Genomic DNA, 20489 nt, shown 5'->3' with positions numbered 1-20489 from the left:
TATTGAAACTGTCTGACTCTCCTTAAGATTACATATTAGCAAAGAGAACATACCTATGAAAATATGACTCTTGTCTGTGTTTCACAGGTCAGTTTGAAGTAATGTACAGCGAAACAAAAATATATGGTACTTCATATTCCTCAAACACTTCTGAATTAAACAGTAAATTTTTTTAGAAAATATATTCAGCTACATATGCTTTTGAATATAAGGCATTTTCTGGACAGAATAATTACAGCCAACATAGCTTGGTTTTCATCATGCTTATTAACATAGTGGAGTATTTATCCCTATAATGCTTGAGAAACAAATTGAAGGACTCACTTGGCAAAAAGCATTTCATTTTCAAAAATTAAAAAATAATTTAAAGTCTAGAATTTTTGTGAAGTTTTCCTCTTATTTTTAACTATGCACCTCAAAACTAATTGATTTTGGTAAATATTCATGAGCATTTTCAAAAAGTAGTTAAGATATGTGTAGTTACAACGTTAGATTCTGTTCCTTTGTCCTTAGACAAATCTTCTGACAAATCCAACGTACTTTCCTTTTCACTCCTACACTCAGTTCTAAAGTGTTCACTACTTTTAGTTCTCTTCTGCCACCTTGACACAGTGGTTCTGCATGAAACCTCTTCTGTTTACCATCTGCAACAGCTTTGTTACTGATGCTGTTTCAGTGTTGAGGACGCAAACTGTAACAAAACTAGTCTGATCCTTTACTTCACCATGCTGTTTTGACTTCTTCATTGCTCCTTAATAGAATTGTCTCCTGCTTCTTACGCCACTGTAGTGGCAATTAAATTTTACTATCATAAAAGCCAAGAAATATATATGTTATTTTACTCTTTAGTATTTAGCAATGGGACATATTTAGGACTACTCAGCTCTAACAGAGATGGCACGTCACAGAGTGGTATGGATGTTTTCACGCTTTGAATTGCAAAAAAAACCCCAAGAAATTTGCACCGAAGTTAAATTCTTATTTACTTTGTTCGTTACTGCAATTCACTCCTGCAATCTAGCAATGAAAATTCAATAACAAGAGACAAAGATTCTTGAAAGAATGACTGACCTCTAGTGACTCTTGCCTTGAGAACTACTGGCATCAACACAACCACTTACTATTTTGCAAAAATAATCAGGCAAGTCTGAATATGATGCAGTTAGATTCCTTTGACATGTCAAATGTAAATGGAAAAGCATATCCACATTATATTTCCACAATGACTGAAAATCTAAATGACAAAACGATTCAAACAACTTGCCGAGCTGATGTTATCTTGATTCTTCCTGACTCTCTCTATCTCAGGAGTGACACTCACAGCAGTAGCTTTGCCAGGCTGCTCTCTGTAGTGAACCTATTATTTAACAGAATAAAATGGTACATACTATTTCAGCTAAAGCAATATCTCATTGTTTTACATTAAAATGTATGATATAAAAAGTCATCCAGGAAATAACTGAAAAGCTAAAATGCATTTGAGGTTTATTAAAGTTTATAAAACTTGATTTTTGAAATATAACTTTGATTTTTTTTTCTGTATAGGGTGCTTATTAATGTATTTCTGTGGATATATATACACATATGCACACAACATCCCAATGTTTACCAGATTGGTCCTTGGATGTACAGAGACATATCTCATATTTGGAAAGGGGTTAGGCCACAAATAATGAAGTAAAGTCAAGCAGAGCAACGAAAAACTGAATTTCAGCAAGGTCCACTGCAAATGTATACTTGTCAAGATTCAGCAACTCCACAAGGTTTCCATCTATGTTCTAAATTTTATACTCTACATATTCAAAGGTGATTAAACGCAGAGAGTGCAATACATCAGACAACTGCCAACTGAATCCAGCATAAATTGCACCATGCATTTATTTAATTGTACTGTAGGAATATCCCCTTTATCACTTTTTAACAAAACACACTTGTAGCAATGATGCATTAACCAAATGCACACTCAAGGCCAGATCAGCATCTAAAGTGGATAAAAGATAAGATGTGGCATTGATGGACCAATCAGTCTAAGGTTAACCCTGGCCCAAATGCTGGGAAGTCAGATGTAGTAAACTTTTAGTAAGAGATTCTGGCAAGAGATTTATGCCAATCCATATAGTTTTTTGTAAAATTAATGTTTCCATACAACACTTTCTTTTAATAAGCCCCTGGGTTCATGTGATAAGGATAACTGTGCAGATACATTATATTCATAATTCTGCAGTGCTCTGTGGCAGTAAAGCATGTATTGCTCAAGTAAAACATGTCTTCCAACACAACACAGTTTTGGTAAGTTCACATCAATACATTCCAATTGAAAAATTAATGTCTTGAAAAAATTATGGTAGGCTTTCAAATGGATTAAACTTGCAAACTGACATTTTTAAAGGTAAACTGATTCAAGAATTAATGTTTCCAGAAGTAGCTGAAATTTAAGAATCTTCATTCAAAGCTATTCCAGTAACCTGAAGATAATTTAAACTTTCCGTTGAAATTTGCATTAAACAGAAATTGGTGAAAAGTAAATGATGATGTAAGTAGGAAAACTATACAGACTGGTTCGAATCACTTGGGAAAACAGGTTTGTTTGAATAGAATACATTTTAGAAGAGCTAGGTCTATAAAAATAAAAAAAAAATCCAGGAGTTAACTTAGAGGGACAGAATTCTTGAGAATTGTGACTTAAAATTAATTCCGGTGAATGCGGCAGAAAACACCCCAGGGAAACACTGTAGCTATTTGTAGACCCATTAAATACGGCTGCTGATGGCAGCTCCCAGTGAGGAGAACAGCTGGTCTCTCAAAGACTCATTAACAGGGTACAATTTCATCCATACAGGAAGGCAGTAGCACGCTCCAAAAGTCCTTGCCTTCTTCTCTGTGCTCCTGCAAATCATATGACTTTCTAATGGTTATGTCAGCTATTAAATACTAAACTCATATAGAAAGGTTACTGAAGAACCAGAATGAGATAGGTAAGAGAGCAGAAGTTTGAGTACAACTGTAGCTAATTTTTTATAAAGCAAAGTAAAACAGACCTAGAAACAGACATTGTTAAAAAAAAAAAATTGGTCAAGATTTTCTGTAAATATCCAAAAATGAGAACAACATCTCAAGGATCTCAAAGGATTGCAGTCATTTCTTTAATCAAATATGTCTTGCTTCTTGTGCCATTTCCCAAACGAAGCAATGCCTTTTCACAGTTGTTTCCTAAAAGAGGGTTTTCAAGTAATTCCATTACTTGAATCCCAATACATTATAATACATCAGTTTCCCCCTAACTAGATAAAAGGCAGAATTTCTGCCTCTTCTGGAGGCAGAATTTTGTACTTATCCTGTGCGCTCAAAAATTATGCAAAGGATTAAACAAGAGCAACTTCCCATGCTGACATTCTCTTGATTCCTCTTGACTCTCTCCATCTCAGGGGTGACACTCACAGGTGTAGCTTTGCAGAGCTGTTCTTTGTATTGAACCTGGCAAACATTTCAGAATATATTACAACAGAGACTTCTGAGTAATAGAAATACAACAGTGTGCTAGACATCATTAAAGAACACACTGCACTTGGATGGAAAATACCATCCCTCAATAATCGCCCACATCTTTCCACACAGTACTTAGTACTCACCCTCTTGCAGTTCTATCTCAAACACAGGCAAGTGATAGGTCAACAGAAATACTTCATTCTCGTTGTTAATCAAAGTGTAAGGCTAAGAAGTTATCATTTTACCATTAATTAATGAAATTAGACTTTGTGGACAAAGAGGAACTAGCACAAACACCACAGACAAATTCACTGAGACACAAACACATTTAATAGAGCAGAGAAAAGTGTGCAAGCAATGAAAATGGGGCACACATTGCTAATATTCTTCTGGTTTTCCTTAACCCTCCTTAGTTCTGGTGGATCAGAAATAGTTGTTGCATGCCGAATTTCTTCCTTATATTTAATCTGCAGAATAGATATTACAAAATATTAGCAATTTAAAGAAGATACAGATAGGTACTAAAACACAACAGTTTATAATCTCTCCCTTACACATACTGCACAGCTAGACCACATCTACAAACACCATTGACCTGAAAAGGAACAGTTATATTTAATTTCTGAAACAGACTGCTAGGGTCTCTAATGCATCTTGTTTGATGCAATGCATAGGAGAGTGCATATAACAAGCCTAGTGTCCTAAAACACAGCAGGAATATTCATCACATGGGATTGTGGCTTTCTTCATGATAATTGGGATGCTGCATATACTGCTTGGAGACTCGCATCACTTTGACAACAACTTGGTCTTGCTATTATCTTGCTGTGGAGTCTACCAGCCCATCTCAGAAACCCAGCATTTTCACAAATGTGTTCCTAAAAGGGTAGATGATTGCAAAGTCTCATTCAAGTTCTCTAAAAACACATGCGGACACATAAGTGAGAATATAGATGTTTGGACAGATGATGCCCTTGAAGATGCTGTCATATTTATTGTTGCTTTTGCAATATTTAATTTTCAACTTTCTTCTCCAAGACGTGGTACTTCTGGAGAGCGCCTCATTTCTTAACACAGACAAAACAACTTGTTTTTCTCTAAGCTCATACTTGGAAGCTGCAGCTGCTTTGGCTGAAATTTATAAATAAATAAAACCACACCAGCCCAAAGCACAGACTAGGAATGGAAAATTTCAGTCCAGACAGTTTAGGACTGGCAAAAATACTAAAGCACTGGAAAAAAAGGATCTTTTAATAGAGACTATTAGGTAAGTTTAAGAATTGGCAGTGCTACTAGTCCTTAAAATGCTTCAAAATGTCCATTACTTGAGTTTTAAACAGACCCCAGTTTTGTGGTGTTGACTAACATACCACAGGAGTTTCTTCATGGATTTCACACAAACAAAAACAAAAATAGAATCTTCTCCTGAAAGCCTTCTTCCCAGTGCTGTGTCCAGCCCTCCCTGCCCCTCATTATAAACACAATTTAAAAATTCCTTAGTTATTTGTAGCTTTTCAGTTCAGATTCAGCTACAGTCCATGGGTCTGCTGATTACTTTGAAAGTTCTGTGAGATCTTGACTCCAACTGTTTAGAAGGCTGCTTCTTCCAAACTAATCATCATAACAGGTGAGATGAGGTCAACCTCCTTGGTTGTCACCACCTTGTATTTTAGGATATGAAAACAGACCATTCTGATCTTTCTCTCCTATATATGTAATCTGGAAAAATCTGATCACTTTCAGAACATGATTCAACGGACTTTTTTGTGTGGTTGGTTGTACAGTGAGTGTTATTTTGGTTTGGTGTTCTGGGGTTTCTTTCACTGCAAATTTTCTTCACATTCTATAGTTTCATTTAGTTCAGAAAATAGTTATAAAGCTGTTCCTCTGGCTAAATTCAAATATATACGTAAAATGTTTAAATCTAATGGATTCAAAATTGGTGTAATTTACCCTTCCTTTGGGACATCTGTAAATTACACAATATAATTTCCCTCTTACCGCACAATATAATTTCCCTCTTGCTGACATATAATTTGAAATATTCTTGCACATTGTCTTTAAATTTGGCATTATACACTTTTAATAAATATTATATAAGACTTAAGTAATTTCAAGTACGCTACATGTAATAAAACACCTTTGGTAAAACATTAACTCTACACACAGAACTAGCAAGGTAAAGGCCATGCTACGTCCATTATACTACTACAGCACTAATGCATTTTGTGTTTCTCTTGGTAGGTGTTTGTTCAAGTGTGTTCACTAGCATACTGATCAACCTTTCATTTTCCCCTCTTCACCCCTGTTTAGGACTTCTAAAACAGCAAGAACACTGTACACTATTTTTTATTTCACTTTGAAAGGTATTGTGAAAAAACATCAGAGCAAGACCACTCCTAATAAGTACGTGTGTGTGTGTGTGTGTGACTACTCTCAAAATAAATGCCTGTGATAACCGGAAATCAAAAAACAAACAATCAAAGGAGAGAAACAAAATTAAAAAACCACCCTCAAATGACATAAACCAACAGCTTCCCAACCAAAACCACTGCTTCAGGATTTAGGACACATGATAGCTTCCACTGTGACTCACAATGATAAGATGAAGTGTGATGGATGGAGCAGAGAAAAAAATCCAAGTAAAATACAAGCTTTTCAAAATTTTATGGAAATTCCCTACCTGACCTTACTTTGGTGGGATATGCAGTGTTTACCAGTGTTCGTTAACCAAGGAAATTCTAGTAGAATTTGTGTCCAGAAGCCCTAATTTAGATCTCAACTAATATTTAAACACAACTTACTGTCACATCTATATATTACTTTCAAACTTTACTCTTAAAAAAAGTCTAATCATCAGAAAAGTCATGTCACAAATATAAAAATGGCCCCAGAGGAGTCCACACCAAATAAAACAAACAAGTGAACAATGCAGTTGAAAGGGTTTTCTTGCTTGGCAGTCATTTTTCTGCTTTTTTCCAAGTTTTTATTTATCAGAAGAGAATGTTCTACTTGAAGGAAAAACTCATTTTTATTTATTTTTAGTTGCTCATTAAAGTGCCAAAGACATGGGACATCCACAGTTAAACAACATCAATTCAAAACCGATCTCATCAGATCCACAAATCAACTTGTCGTCAGCATGTAAAGAGGCACAAACTCTCCACCTTTTCACATAGCTCAAGTTTGGCTATAATTTTCCTCTTCTTGACATGCAAACTGTATCAAGTCCTACATGACACATGCAGACTCCACCAGAATGTTACAGATTTTCTTTTCTGTCGTATAGTATTTTTCTAAATTGCAAATACAACTGTTGTTCAGTCTGTCATATCAGGAGATGCATCTCCTGTTTCTCACCCTTGAAAGACAAAACACTTTCCTCAAATATTTCGTTAAAAGTTTTTCCTATTTTTTATAATGCTTCAATTAGAAACTCTACCTTTGGACATTGAAGAACTACACTAGAGATGAGCTCTATCTCTACTAGAATGGAGCTCTATATCCAAAACCCTATATTCTCTAAAATATATATCTCATTGGAATGAGATGCATAATACGCAAATGTAGAATTTTTAGTAAACAAGATGAAAAAAAAAATTGTCCACCATTTATGCACATAAGAATAATTAATGTTAATAGCACTTACCGAACTAATATTCTGTTGATTTTTCTTTACTCTTTCAATCTCTGGAGTCTCTTTGACAGCTGTGCCAGCTCCTACTTCCTTCTTATAAAATACCTTCATTTTCCCAAAAGAAAAAGTAATTATAAGACTGTTAGCAATGTAAGTACAAGTTCTCATAAAAGGGTTGGGCAATTTTCCAAGTTCCAAATTGGTCTGACTATAAATCTTGCTAGGAAAGCAAATACTTTAATTTTTCATAAATCATACCAATTATCAATAACTACGATAACATTGTTTTCAACTGTAACCCAGATAATATATTCTCATCCTTAGACTGACCTCAGCATTTTTAAGTATTTGTAATGACAGTTTTAAACTTGGAAATAATATTAAAATTTTTATCATAATCTATAAACTTTTACAAATGTAACTTTTTACTTGAATAATTTCATTAATTTCAATTGAACGTGCATATACATGCAAGATTCGATTTTGGATTTTTAATCTTCAGATCTTAAAATACTGTGAGAAGTGAACAGATATTACTATTATTTCTAATTTCACAAACTAGAAAATGTTGTCATATTCATGATAAAATAACCAAAACAACCAGAGCTACAATCCAAGTCACACAATTTTTGATTTGTGGGTTCAAGTCAGAAAGCTGAGGACTGCATCTAAAAACAAAGCTCCCTTCTGAAAAGATGCACATGCTGTTCATATAATTCTCCTCTATATTTCAGATACACATGTTGTTTATTTCAATTGTTTCAGCAAAGGATAAAAAACAAACTGCATCAGTAAAATCAATCATTCAAAGTTACTGAAAGAGACAGTAAATAACTCCTCCACAGATTCCAAGTGTGGCTATAGTTTAAATAACCATGGAGCACCAGTTCATGCTGCAAAACTCCTAAAGAAGTTTTACTTGAGTTTCAGTATTTGGTGTCACAGCTGTTGCCATTCCAGTAAGTGTTTCCAGGCTGGTAGTGTAAAAAACAAGTCTGATCCTGGAGTTCATAAAATAAATCTCTGCCATTTAGTATTTCTACTTTTCTTAAACCAAGATTTATTTAACTTTTCCTATCAATAAACTTCAAACAATAAAAACATCATTCTTGATTCATTTCTCCTACTTTGTGGAAGTTCTCTGTAACCTAGGGTGAATACTACTGCCAAATATTCTGGAGGAGAGTGAATATCCACAACTAATTTTTAAATATTCAGAAAAACTTTAACAATTTAGAATTTTTTTTACCATGTGACAACAGAGACAGTTTATGAGTAAGAACATGAAAGTTCTTCTGCAACAACATGTCAGGTAGAAAGATTTATGTCATGGACTGAACTTTTCTACCAAGTAGGGATTGGTAAAATATGTTGGAGACAGGAATTTTTCTATGAAAGAGATGACTGGGAAGTAAATATCCTGTTGTAAATCATCTGCCAAATGAGCTAGTGAGCTAAAAGCAGCAATGATCTTACCTGCAGAGCTAGTCACTTTTTGTGTCCCTTAAGGCGGGAAAATACTTGAGACAAAATCCAAAAATCAGAAGACTATTGTCATAATTTTTTTTTTATATTAAGGCTGCTCCCAGCTATATCTTAACTCAGTAAAAAGTAAACTACCTTTATAATCTAAACTGCATAGAATGATGGAAGATTAAGACATAGAGAAAGAGAAAAAAAAAGGTAATTCAATCACAGCTATAAACTGCTTTCCTACATTTGGAGGATCCAGTTCAGAAACAGAAGATGGACAATCACAAAATAAATCAAATACAAATCACCTCGAAGACAAAACATTTTATATTATCTAGTACACTAACAAAGAGGATAATTGTCAGCCTTGGCACTGAAGGCTCAAACTGGCCTTAAAGGGCTGCAAGGGGTTCAGATGTATCAGGAGCTTGTCAAGGCTTAAGTAGTGAAAGGTTATTACATGCCTGGTACCTAACTGTCAGCGAGTCCTCACTGCCAGACCTACTAAGGTCTTCTATTTGAAGACTTCATCAAAAGGCTGGAGCAGGCAGGAAAGCAGATCATAGAGGCTCACTTGGATCCCCTCTGTTACAGGGAGTTTCAGTGTAGCATGTTAGGATGCCAGTGATATAAGAAATGGTGACAATCACCATCACACCATGCAGCAGAGCACCATTCAAAACCAGGAGGCAGCAGATCGCAAGAAACTAAATGGGGTCAGTGGGCCTGTCAAGAGCTTCTATCAGAAAGCAGCCACAGAAATGGACCTGGGGCTCCTGGTAGACAGAAAGCTGACTGTGAGTCAGCAGTGCCCTGGTAGCCAGGAGGACCAACCCTGTCCTGGGGGGCATCAGGCAAAGCATCGCCAGCCAGTCGAGGGAGGGGATTGTCCCACTCTGCTCTGCACTGGTGTGGCCTCACCTTGAAAACTGTGTGCAGTTTTGGGCACCACAATATAAGACAGATATTAAGCTACTAGAGAGTGTCCAAAAGAGGGCAATAAAGATGGTGAAGGGCCTTGAGGGGAAGCTGTGTGAAGATCAGCTGAGGGCATTTGGTCTGTTCAGCCTGGAGGAGACTGAGGGGAGACCTCATTACAGTTACAACTTCCTTCTGAGGGGAAGAGGAGGGGCAGGCACTGATCTCTTTTCTGTGGTGACCAGTGACAAAACCCAAGGGAATGGCCTGAACTTGTGTCAGGGGAAGTATACCAGAAAGAGGTTCTTCACCCAGAGGATGGTTAGGCACTGGAACAGGGAAGTGGTCAGAGCACCAAGCCTGACAGAGTTCAGGAAGTGTTTGGATGATACTCTCAGGCACATGGTGTGACTCTTGGGGATGGTCTTGTGCAGGGCCAGGAGTTGGACTCGATGATCCTTGTGGATCCCTTCCAACTTGGCATATTCTGTGATTCTGTGAAAGTTGTAGCTTTCAGTTGTCCTCATCCAAAGGAAGAAAAAGAGCAGGAAGACATTACAGGAGTGACCACCACCTAGAGAAGCCTCAAACAGTTATCTTCTCTGCTTTCCTGGCAGGCTCTTACTCCCCTGCTGATGCCACAGCTGTACAGGATAGCTGTAGGCAAACAGCTCTGAGAGAAACTAACTGAGCTCGTACTTCTGAGAGCTGGAGAAGCTGCAGATATCTCTAAGTTAAAGAACAACATCTGTGTCCCATAATACTAAAATATTTAAGTAACCTATATTCCTTTCCCTCAAATCATTGGTTTTATTAGTATTACTTAGTCTGTCATAAAAAGCAGCCACTAACTGGTCTTTTGTTCTGGAAGCTAGATTTACTCCTCTTCTCTGTTATATTACGAGCAAAGGCAGAATTACAAACAGCAGAATTAATGGGTCCAAAAAGGAAGTGGAACGTAATACATCCCAAACTGGGCAATTTTAGAAATGTAAGCTCATAATTTACATTTAGAGATATACTGAAACTTAAATCTAGCATAAAATTTAAAAATATACCCAGTGTAACATAAAATCATTAGATATATATATTCATGAAACCCAGTCTGTTCTAATTTTATAACCAAATCTTGATGTACAGTACGTATGATAGAAAACAGATGAAAAATCTTATATGCACATTAAGAAGCCTTAGATTTTTTTTCCCTTTTAAATAAAGTACTTCCTGGGGCTTGATGGAAAAAGAAAAAAAAAAATCTTCATTTAAAAATAAGTGTGGCTTGGCAAGGTAGTATAAGTAGTTTAGAAATTCAAAATAATAGTGTCTCACCTAGAAAAGCTGAGTATTTTTTTTTCTGAAAGAAATGAGTGATACAGCTTTTGCCAGGAAAATTATGCAAATGGCGCAAAGGACGTTTATTCATAAGTTCCTTATTTCATGCTGTGGCACAAGAGAGCCTATTTAAAATGAAAAATATCTGAAAAGTTACAAGCAAAGAGAGAAGCACTATTACTCACTGAACTGATGTTCTTCTGAGTATTTCTTATCCTCTCCATTTCAGGAGTGTCAGGGACAGTAGAATAGTTACAGAGCATCTTTTCTGCTTCATCTTTGTACATTTTCTGAAAAATAATTTTTAAATGTCTATTTCTTTCTTTGGGGCTGAGGATATCAAAAGTACAACAAAAGATGCCTATTGCTGATGAGCCTCCTCATCCCTGTCCAGTATTTATTTCAACCTCTCTCCTCCATGATATTGTTACCATTGCCCGTGCGGGACACCCAACACTGTCCCCCACACTAAAAATATATAATATACATATATATAATATATATATCCTCATATATTATATATCCTCATATATATTTTCTCTTTACTGTCAGGATATATGTAACATATCATTAGGTAGTGTAAAAAGAACTACAGGTAGATGTAAACAAGTAAATTCAATTGTCATGGTATAACAGGCCCAGATAAAAATAAGAATCAGGTAGTTAAGACATTTTACTACATGTAAATTAATTTAGTACAGGTATGAAAGCCTCTACAGAGCTACAGAAGAAGTATTTTGAGCAATGTATGTCAAGCACTCAATGTTACACAGAATTAAAACATTCAGCCTTTGACCATGTCTACCTGGATTGCTATTTCTGAAGTCCTTTTGACCCATTGTATTTTTGGAGTACACAGACCAACTTGCATTCCTTTTCCTATAATTTCAGTCTCTAGATCCTTTTTATATCCTTTCTGAAGAAGAAATAAAAGGGAAAAAACCCTATAACTAATACTACAATTCTCCATACATTCTGTCTTCAAAGCTATTCTGATAGTACTGGTCAGACTTTAAAAAAAAAACCTCTTCAATTTCTTTAATTATTTTTTTGTGCACTGCTTACAGCTTTTAGCCTAAGAATGTTCAAGAAGATTTTATGTTTTTAACATCTCATTGTGTTTTACTTCCAAAGTAATCTTAAAGCGATTAATTGTGTACTCACCTGGCTGACAATTTCAGAAGCTTTTTTGGCTCGTTGTATATCAAGGGTATCCGTGCTCACTTCCATTCCCTTTCCTTTAATTTCATTCTCCAAGTCTTTCTTGTATTCTTTCTGAAAATAATAGCATTGGAAATACATCTGACAGTCAAATTCTTAATTTTTTTCCCAATTTAATCTATGCAATTCCACTGAGCAGCATTCACAAAACACCAAATAAGTATTGATTCAACGGTAATAGTTCTGTAGAATCTATCCATGTGACACCCACATTGTAGCTGCTGACAGGCTAAAAAATTCTTTTAAGAGACTGCTCACTTAAGCTCTGATGTAGCCTTTCACATCTATCTATCTTTCCAGTTTTGGCAGCTGCAATCACAGACAAAAGTAAGATGAGATTTTCTTCCCTCTGCCATGCTTTGCAAGACTGGGGTCATGAGGTTTTAGCATCTCTCTAACTTCTTTTATCATTTGGCCCTAACTAAATAAGTAGTTATTTCGACCTAAAAGCAGTAGAGCCCACAGCAATCGAACACAACCCAGGCCAGGCATAACTCGTGAGGAACAAGAGCAAGCTGCAAAAGATGATGGAAAAGTCACAGTTCTGGGAAGTCTTAACTTTCTCTCCCATGCTGATTATGCAACTTTCAGACTCCGTGCATTTCGACAGATGAGCTATTTGGTGAAATCTGTGGTATCGCTACTGCCTAGGTTGGTCACCACCTGGAATTCTCAACAACAATAATTTGTTGCATGCTGTCCAATGCAAAGCTTGGACCAGGTACAGTACTGACCATGCTTGCAATTTCCGAAGCTTTCTTGGCTCGTCTTATCTCAGGGGTATCTGGACCAACTTCCATGCCCTTCCCTTTAATTTCAGTTTCCAGGTCTTTCTTGTATTGTCTCTGTGAAGATAAAACTTATACATTATATTGTCAGTATCCAGAGAGTTACAGGTAGATTTTTTTTTTTTTTTGCAAAAGAGATTGAAATTTAGGATTTAGAGTCAAGTAAAATTCTCAGATTAAGGGCCACAACTCTCAAGACTCTTGGTAAGCTGTTGCCAGAAAAAAAATCATAACAAACTACAGGAGGAAAACTTTTAGAAGGTATTCACTACTGTACAAATCTCTACCACTGAAATTTTAATGTGGCAGAGGGTGGGAGGAAATCAGTCCATACAGCTTGCTACAATTATCCTCTAAAGTAAAGGGGGAGTTTAGCTCTGCAGAATATAGTGTAATAAGCTGGTACTTGATGCCAGCCTAATTGAAACACATTTTCTTTTAAGAAAATATTTTATTTATGAAAAGACTACATGTTAGAAATCTAATACCGTACAGAATTGCTTCCAGTGAACTTCCAGAGCAGGAAGTTGTAATTTATTCATTTAATAGGTCTTTCCTGAACCATAGCCATTAGGCAAGTAGCAGTACTCATCTGCGATTGCTCCTTTTTCCTCACAACATAAATTATAAATAACCAATCACTTGAAAACAAAATGAATATTTCATCTTCATCTTATACAAGCAAGGATATATTCCTTGTTCATCAGCAAAATATATTAAAATGTAATACTGAAATATTGTATACAATAATTACCCTTTTTTTATTTAAAAAAATGTTCTTAGCCAGTGCTATTCCTATTACTACAGTAGTAATCACTCTTTTTCTATTCTAGTTCATCTCTGCCTGTGGAAACCTTTTTTTTTCAAAATAAATACATATAATTAAAAAGTTTCCTTAATTTTCTTGTTTGATAATTATTTTTTAGGTTGTGCATTAGTTAGAAAAAAGAAGGAGAATATTTTTCTACTCGATGCAACGGTCTGATCACTTACAAGAACAAAAGCAAAAAGATTTTCAGTCTTCCATCTCTATCTCATTCTGATATGGACATAAATGTGATAAAACAACTCTTTACTTTGCAAACCATAGTCTTTTGAAAAAGTGTAAGTTAACCTGTGGGAAGACATCATCCCTCAATTCCTCTCTGCAGCAGTGGGACAGCAGATGTTTCCTCCGAGCTTCATATTGTGTAAAACACCAAGGGAAAGATAATCCTGGGAGTTACAGCTATATATTCCTGCACTTCTTTACAGTGGTCAGATTGGCCCTATGCATGTCATCCCCTCTGGTTTTTATGGCTAAGTATGTATATGTGTGCAAATAAACATATATATATATATATACACATACATATATATATACACACACACGTGTGTGTATAAAATGAATATAAAATGCCCAAAGGCATAACGTGCAGTATGAGCTTAGTCTTCCCTCTTCCCTCCCCACACCCTCCAACCTTACTGCTGCTTCCCAGAGACAGTCTTTGGAAGACCACCCTGAGGAACTCATGCATTCAGAAAGCCTGTTCTAAACAGACAAGTTTGTTCTAAACAGCACAGTTCTAAATGCTGTATCCATTGACCCCACTAACAATCTCCTTTAATCTTTTAATTGCCTGAAAATCTGAAATCTGAAATATTTGTCCTGAGTTGATTTTTATCCAGAGCTTTACTATATTTTTAAAGCAAAACAGAAATAGCCTCAGTTTCAATACTTATGTATTTCATTGTAGATTATGTAAAAATTTTTTTTAAAATTGAATCTTCTCCATTGAGTTTAATGTAAAAGGTGAACCCTCTGTGACATTAATAACCTTGACTAGCATAACATACCTCATTTAGTATCTGAGCAGCATTTTTCACTCTAATCAAATCTGGTGTATCTTCAAACACTGTCATTCCTTTTCCTTTCATCCCTTCTTCCAAATCTTTTCGATATTCTTTCTAAGGATTAAAAAAAAAAAAAAAAAAGAAAAAATAGTGAAAGAGGTTTCTCCAGTTAATACTGCGTGCAAGATCTTGAAAAGAAATGCCACTTATTAAAAGTCTGAAGGGTCTCTTTGAAATTTCTATGAAATATGAATTAGCTGTAGTATAGATTTCAGAGTTAAAATAGAATTGGAAATTGTGAAATCGAAAGGTACAACACTGAAAAAGTGAAAAAATTTTAAAGTCGTCATATATTTTGTTGTGCTCTTGAAAACCAGCCCTCCCTATACAGAACTAGCACAATGTTTAGGGGCCTTGACTCTCTTCGGACAGACATTTTTACTGCAGTAGCATTTTCTTTCTGCAGATCAATATATGCTGTGCTGCAGTTTTTACCTCTGTTCCAATAATGGCACCCCATTCAGGATGGATTCCCTGAACAACACACTAGGACCTGTTAAAACAACTGCTTGACAAATTATAATGTAGAAGCAATATTCCTACCATATCACTCCTGTGCCTTTTAGACACTGCACTGATATGATCTATCAGCATTCAGCAGCTGCAGCCTCCAGAGTACTCAAATGTTCAATATAAAATTCAAAGCACACCAGAACCTGCCCACAGACATTTGGTTGTTTTTCCTCTTCCCAGGTCCTAAAGAGCTGATGTAAGCCTACTGAAGTTCAAGGTCTTTAAGTTTTGTAAGGATTTTTAATTGCTCCATCTCCAGGTGAGGATTAGGCTTTTTTAAGCAAAGAAACTAGAAGAACATTGAAGAAAATATATATCAGAAGGATTTACACAGACATGAACTAATACTCCTAATTATGTATTAAATTTCATAAGTAGCAGTGCGCACCTTTATCTTCCATAAGCTCATTATTTAAATAAAAGGAAAACAGGTATTTTTAAAGAAGCTTCTTTTGTCATCAAAAGCATGTCCTACAACAAGCAGGAAACAACTTCTATTAATTTAGAACTATTTAGTTCATCTGTCTCTTCCGAAGGAGTTGTGAATGTGGTTCCAAAGAAGAAAGTTCATGTTGTTACAAAATAGGAAATACGTACAGAATTATCTACAGTGGGAAGGCAACAGAATAAGCTGGAACATAGCTGACACTTGGGGGGGGGAAATAAGAAGCAATTGAAAAACTGATTCATTTTTTAGTAACTTCTTCTTGTTCCATACATTATCTATTTAAAGTTTATTATGAACCTTAATGCAAAGATACTGAGCTACATCCTTGACTATGAAGAAATACATAATTTTGCTGAATTGTGAAAGATAATAATAAATTTGACCTGTGTAATCTTTGGGTTTGGAATATATTCCTTGAATATGGACATAAAACCATACAAAATTCATGCAGTTTTGCATTAAAATATCATTCCCATTTTCTCATATTCTTCCCCTTTGGCTTACAAGCATGGCTTATTCCCTAAGTAATGAGCCATAAAACTTGAGGAGGTAAGAATTAGGGAATATCTTAATGCATACAGCACTATGAAGGGAAGCTACATCAAAATTTTCAAACATGAACATTTATAGCACATTACAACTATGCATGCAATAACAACTTCTGTGAGCATTCAGCAAGCAGATTAAACAAAATGACAGCATTTGCATTTTTCCCTAGTGAGTAGGTATACATGAGATGCACGCACAGAATGGTACTGCAAAAACTAGACCCAGCTTGAGACTTGCTTACCTGACAGCCAGGCTTATCAGAATAAATTATTTATTAGAGGATGAATAATAAAGAAAATCTGAAAAGAAATTTTTTTCTTTATCCATATGAAGTCTAGCAGACTGGGATAAGTTGTATAAACAGCAAGGAAAGGAACAAGGTTCAAGGGTTTTTAATTCTAGCATCTTTATTTGTTTGGGAAAAAAAATCAGTTCTTAAAACAATAAATACAAACAAGGTACTGCTGGTTCCCAGATTCAAAAGGAGGATATCTATCAGCTCTGCTCTTCTCTTCTAGCAGTTCTAGCTCTTCTAAATTTGGTCAAATAGTAACCGTAATCTACAGAACCAACCAATACTCAAAACCTAACATGAAACCAATTCTGAATAACAATATAAAAAGACTAAAGATAAAAGGATTCTCAGTTATGGAAAAAAATTTATTTCATTTGTAGTGACACGTACAACTGAGAACATTTAACAAATCTTAAAGAAACAGAGGGCATATAGAAAACCTGTACCATCTAACAAAATGTGCTTAAAGCAAATTATGTAATATCACAGCTATATTATGGAATTTTGGTCTTCTTTATTTTCATCCATAACATGCATGATAGATAATTATTTCAATTAACTTAGTTAAAAGTGACCATACACAGCTCAAGGTATCCATATAACCACAACAGACTATCATAGATGTGAAATAATAACTCAAAAGGAAAAACTGCCATCTGGATGCCAACAGAAATCCTCCTTTACACCCCTTCATCTATCTAAAAACTCTGTTTTTCTGGTTCAGGTGTGCTGAGCTTTAAAATTTGCTTACTACACAACTATTCATAAAAATTGATGTGAAGCAATTCTTATTCATGAAGTGACCTGTATTCAGCTACCAAGTTAACTTTAAGCTATTCAGCACTCAGTAGCTTGTAGTGATGCTGCTTATTGCTCATTTACAGCTTAACAACAGCAAAAAATCCTTTACCTCTTTCAGAAGGTTAGTGACTTGCTTTATATGCAAGAACTCTGGGGTCTTGTCTAAATCCAGTGAGGGTCTTCCCTTGATCCCTTCTTCAAAATCTTTGCGATACATTTTCTGTTGAAGCAAAACCAATAATTAGTGGTACATACATACATACACAATTCCAAGCATATTTCAGAAAGAACACTGTAAACAGACCCAGAAATTAACCATGTCATAAATTAGTCATCACACTAATAAGCAACTTCATTACTCATTTCATTACCTAGATTAGCTATACAAGACAGAGACAATCTAGACAAAAATATGTGTGTGGTATTTCCAAAGAGAATGTTGAACTTGAACTATGAAAGAAACAGTTTGCTTGGTAGGGAAAAGAGAAGACAAATAGCACACAAGGTAATGGTCTGAAACTCATTAAAGTTTCTACCAAGAGGATGAGGTCATCTGTTTTCCATGACACAGCAAAAGTAATGGAATCAAACTGCAGCATGGGGGACACGGGAAAATACTCTTGCTCAGGATGGATGGTGAAGCACTGGACTAGATTGCCTGGGAGGTCACAAAATCTCCATCATTTGAAGGTTTTTTTAAAAAGTCAGAAAAGCATGGCCTGACATAGGACAGCCAGTGCTGTTCTGGAACACCCCTTCCCCATTGCTGAGGACCATGTTTCAGTTAAGGCATGGGGTTGGTCTGGGTTCTATGGCTTCACTTACTCACATGTGAGAACCATTCCTCACTAATGACAGAATTAAAGGGAAAAGTTAAAAATTAGTAATCTCTGATCTAGATGACCTCTTGAGCTTCTTCTCAATTATATGATGTTAAAGACAACCTCTGTCTAGTGTTAGCACCAATGGCCTTTTGAGAAAAAAACAAATTTGAAGGAAGAACTGAGTTACAGAATAGCAGAGATAACTACGCAGTATAATTCTACCATATCCTAAATTTACACTCTGCTTCATACATTTTCTTAACCTGAGTACAAGATGTCTGCTAACTTCTCTGTTGATCTAACTTTTACGTCTTCAGGCACACATTTTTACTGACCTCACTTTGCATCTTTTGAGCCTCTTTTGAAACTTGATACATTGGTGTATCCACAAACTCCAGCATTGATCTGCCTTTAGCTTTTTCATAACTCTCTTTGTACTTGACCTAGGAAAATTAAAATAAAGTCTGTTAGCAGCTGACAGAATGTGAGATCTGACTGCTTGCCTCAGCAACAGACAAATCCTGTCTTAGCCATACTCCTTAGAAGTTTTGAGTTGGAAGACTCCTCCCAAATTTAACCTGTTGAAGAAACAGGGCAGCTAGATAAGGTAATTTGTTTTCTGGAGTCATTTATTCCTTTTCTTCAAATTGTCAAACCTAACAATTGTGAGCTTTGAAGACAGCAGGAGTGAGGAGCATCAATCACAATCCTTAAACTAATTGCATGATTTTGGCCAAATGACCTATGTCTGAACAGTTGGCAGCTTTTTAATAAGGATCCCCTGCCATGTTTCCCATAAAACAACACATTTACTGGAACAACAACAAAATTTTGTTTCACAGCCAGGCCCCACAGGTCTTTGCTTCAGGTTCAGGAGCACCACTCTCAAATGCATTTTTGTTTGTACCTGTGGGAGGGAGAAGGGAAGGAAAACTAATGCCTCAGTAGGGTCCGGTCTTGCACCAACATTCCCCTCACAGCTACCAGGGACCATGACCTTAAAGCTAGCAGTAAAATCACAATGAAGGACACAGGGTTAAGACATCAACTTATGACTTTATGCTAACTCGCAAAGCAAATACACTCTGTTTGGAAACCTGGAGAAGCCTTCTGAACTCATTCATTCACGCTCTTTTGATTAAGACGGGCAAACACATTACTTATCTCAAACAATCATTGTGCGGTATGATGGAGTATTCTACACGAGCCTTAAAAGAAAGCAAATAGCTACAAATCAAAATATTATATTCATAAAGAGCAATGTCATTTTAATTTATTTTTCTCTTCAAAAACAGTGATGTCTGAATTTCTCTTTCCCTGTCAGGCTTCTGCACTAGGTTTGGGTCCTGCAAAAACACTCTCCTCTCTTCTCTTGGGGTGCTTCTGATTGACTATGTGCTGTACATGACTGTAATCTGTCATGCAGTTTTGTGACTGATTTAATCACCATTAGAATGTTGCATTTTTCTCTCTGCAAGATGTGTTTGTGGTTGTGTATTCCTGACTTTGAAGCACCTCATTTGCTTTGTGATGGATTTGTTCAGCGGTACCCAGGGTGAAATGATAGAAGCCCTTCTTTGCTTAAATGATTTCTTATATTCAAACTGAAATAAAAAATATCCAAGCATGTTTTCATCAACAAAATCCAGAAGGTTTTGGAATTTAAATACCATTTAAAATAAGTATGGAAGAAAGAGCATAGAAGAAACTACATTTTAGGCCTCCCAGCTCAGGAGTTCTGACAAATTTGAATTTAAAATATTGTGATGAAATGAAGAAAGGATAAGATAAAAAACAACTTTTGTACATTCTTAGAGAAAATGCTTGCCCTGGTAATCCAAAAGTCAAATGTTTATGTTCGATAGAAAATAAACGTTATTGTTTACATTTGACGTGCAAAGGAACACATATGACGGTCTGGGTTTGCCTCCTAGTGGAAAGAATTATAAATGTCACACAACAAAATCACTTCTGTAGTGGAAAAAATGAAAACTATCTCCATCTACAGATACTGATTTCATACCTTTACTCCATTCGTCAACTAATGGAACAAAATAAAAAAATAATTCTATAAAATCAAATTAGGTAAATCTCATAACCTCTTGCTACATTAAGCTACAAGCACTAGATTCAGTCTCTTAAGTTCTATTTATTCACCCTGTTCCATAAAATGAAATACATCTAAGTTCACCTTTTTTTAGCCTGTAGTTCATTAGCATCTCAAAGTCTCTAAAACAGGCACAGATTTAAAATGTGAAAAGCAATAAACTAGCTGTTATACATATATCAAAGTGTTACATTTTATGTCTCC

At 35.7% G+C, this 20489-nt stretch overlaps 1 protein-coding gene across 3 annotated transcripts in view; it reads right to left on the bottom strand.

The window, feature by feature from the left end:
- Nucleotides 1-20489, bottom strand: part of NEBL (nebulette) — a 251660-nt gene that overhangs the window by 37933 nt on the left and 193238 nt on the right. Inside the window, exons 15-25 of one of the 3 annotated variants that reach the window (XM_039388523.1) lie at nt 18514-18621; nt 17464-17574; nt 14692-14802; nt 12802-12912; nt 12011-12121; nt 11652-11762; nt 11032-11136; nt 7136-7228; nt 3861-3953; nt 3382-3474; nt 1265-1357 (exon numbers count right to left, since the gene is read on the bottom strand). The exons of the other annotated variants lie outside the window; for them this stretch is intronic. Of the exons in view, the coding sequence (XP_039244457.1) occupies nt 1265-1357; nt 3382-3474; nt 3861-3953; nt 7136-7228; nt 11032-11136; nt 11652-11762; nt 12011-12121; nt 12802-12912; nt 14692-14802; nt 17464-17574; nt 18514-18621 (1140 nt within the window). The remainder of the gene's footprint in view (nt 1-1264; nt 1358-3381; nt 3475-3860; nt 3954-7135; nt 7229-11031; nt 11137-11651; nt 11763-12010; nt 12122-12801; nt 12913-14691; nt 14803-17463; nt 17575-18513; nt 18622-20489) is intronic. 3 annotated transcript variants of the gene reach the window in all.

The sequence above is a fragment of the Pipra filicauda genome, unplaced genomic scaffold (assembly GCF_003945595.2).
Source record: "Pipra filicauda isolate LSUMZ 115617 unplaced genomic scaffold, ASM394559v2 scaffold65_size3143899_pilon, whole genome shotgun sequence".
Lineage (NCBI taxonomy): Eukaryota > Metazoa > Chordata > Aves > Passeriformes > Pipridae > Pipra > Pipra filicauda.
Note: the sequence above shows the minus strand (reverse complement) of the source record. Positions and strands in the feature narration are given on the sequence as shown.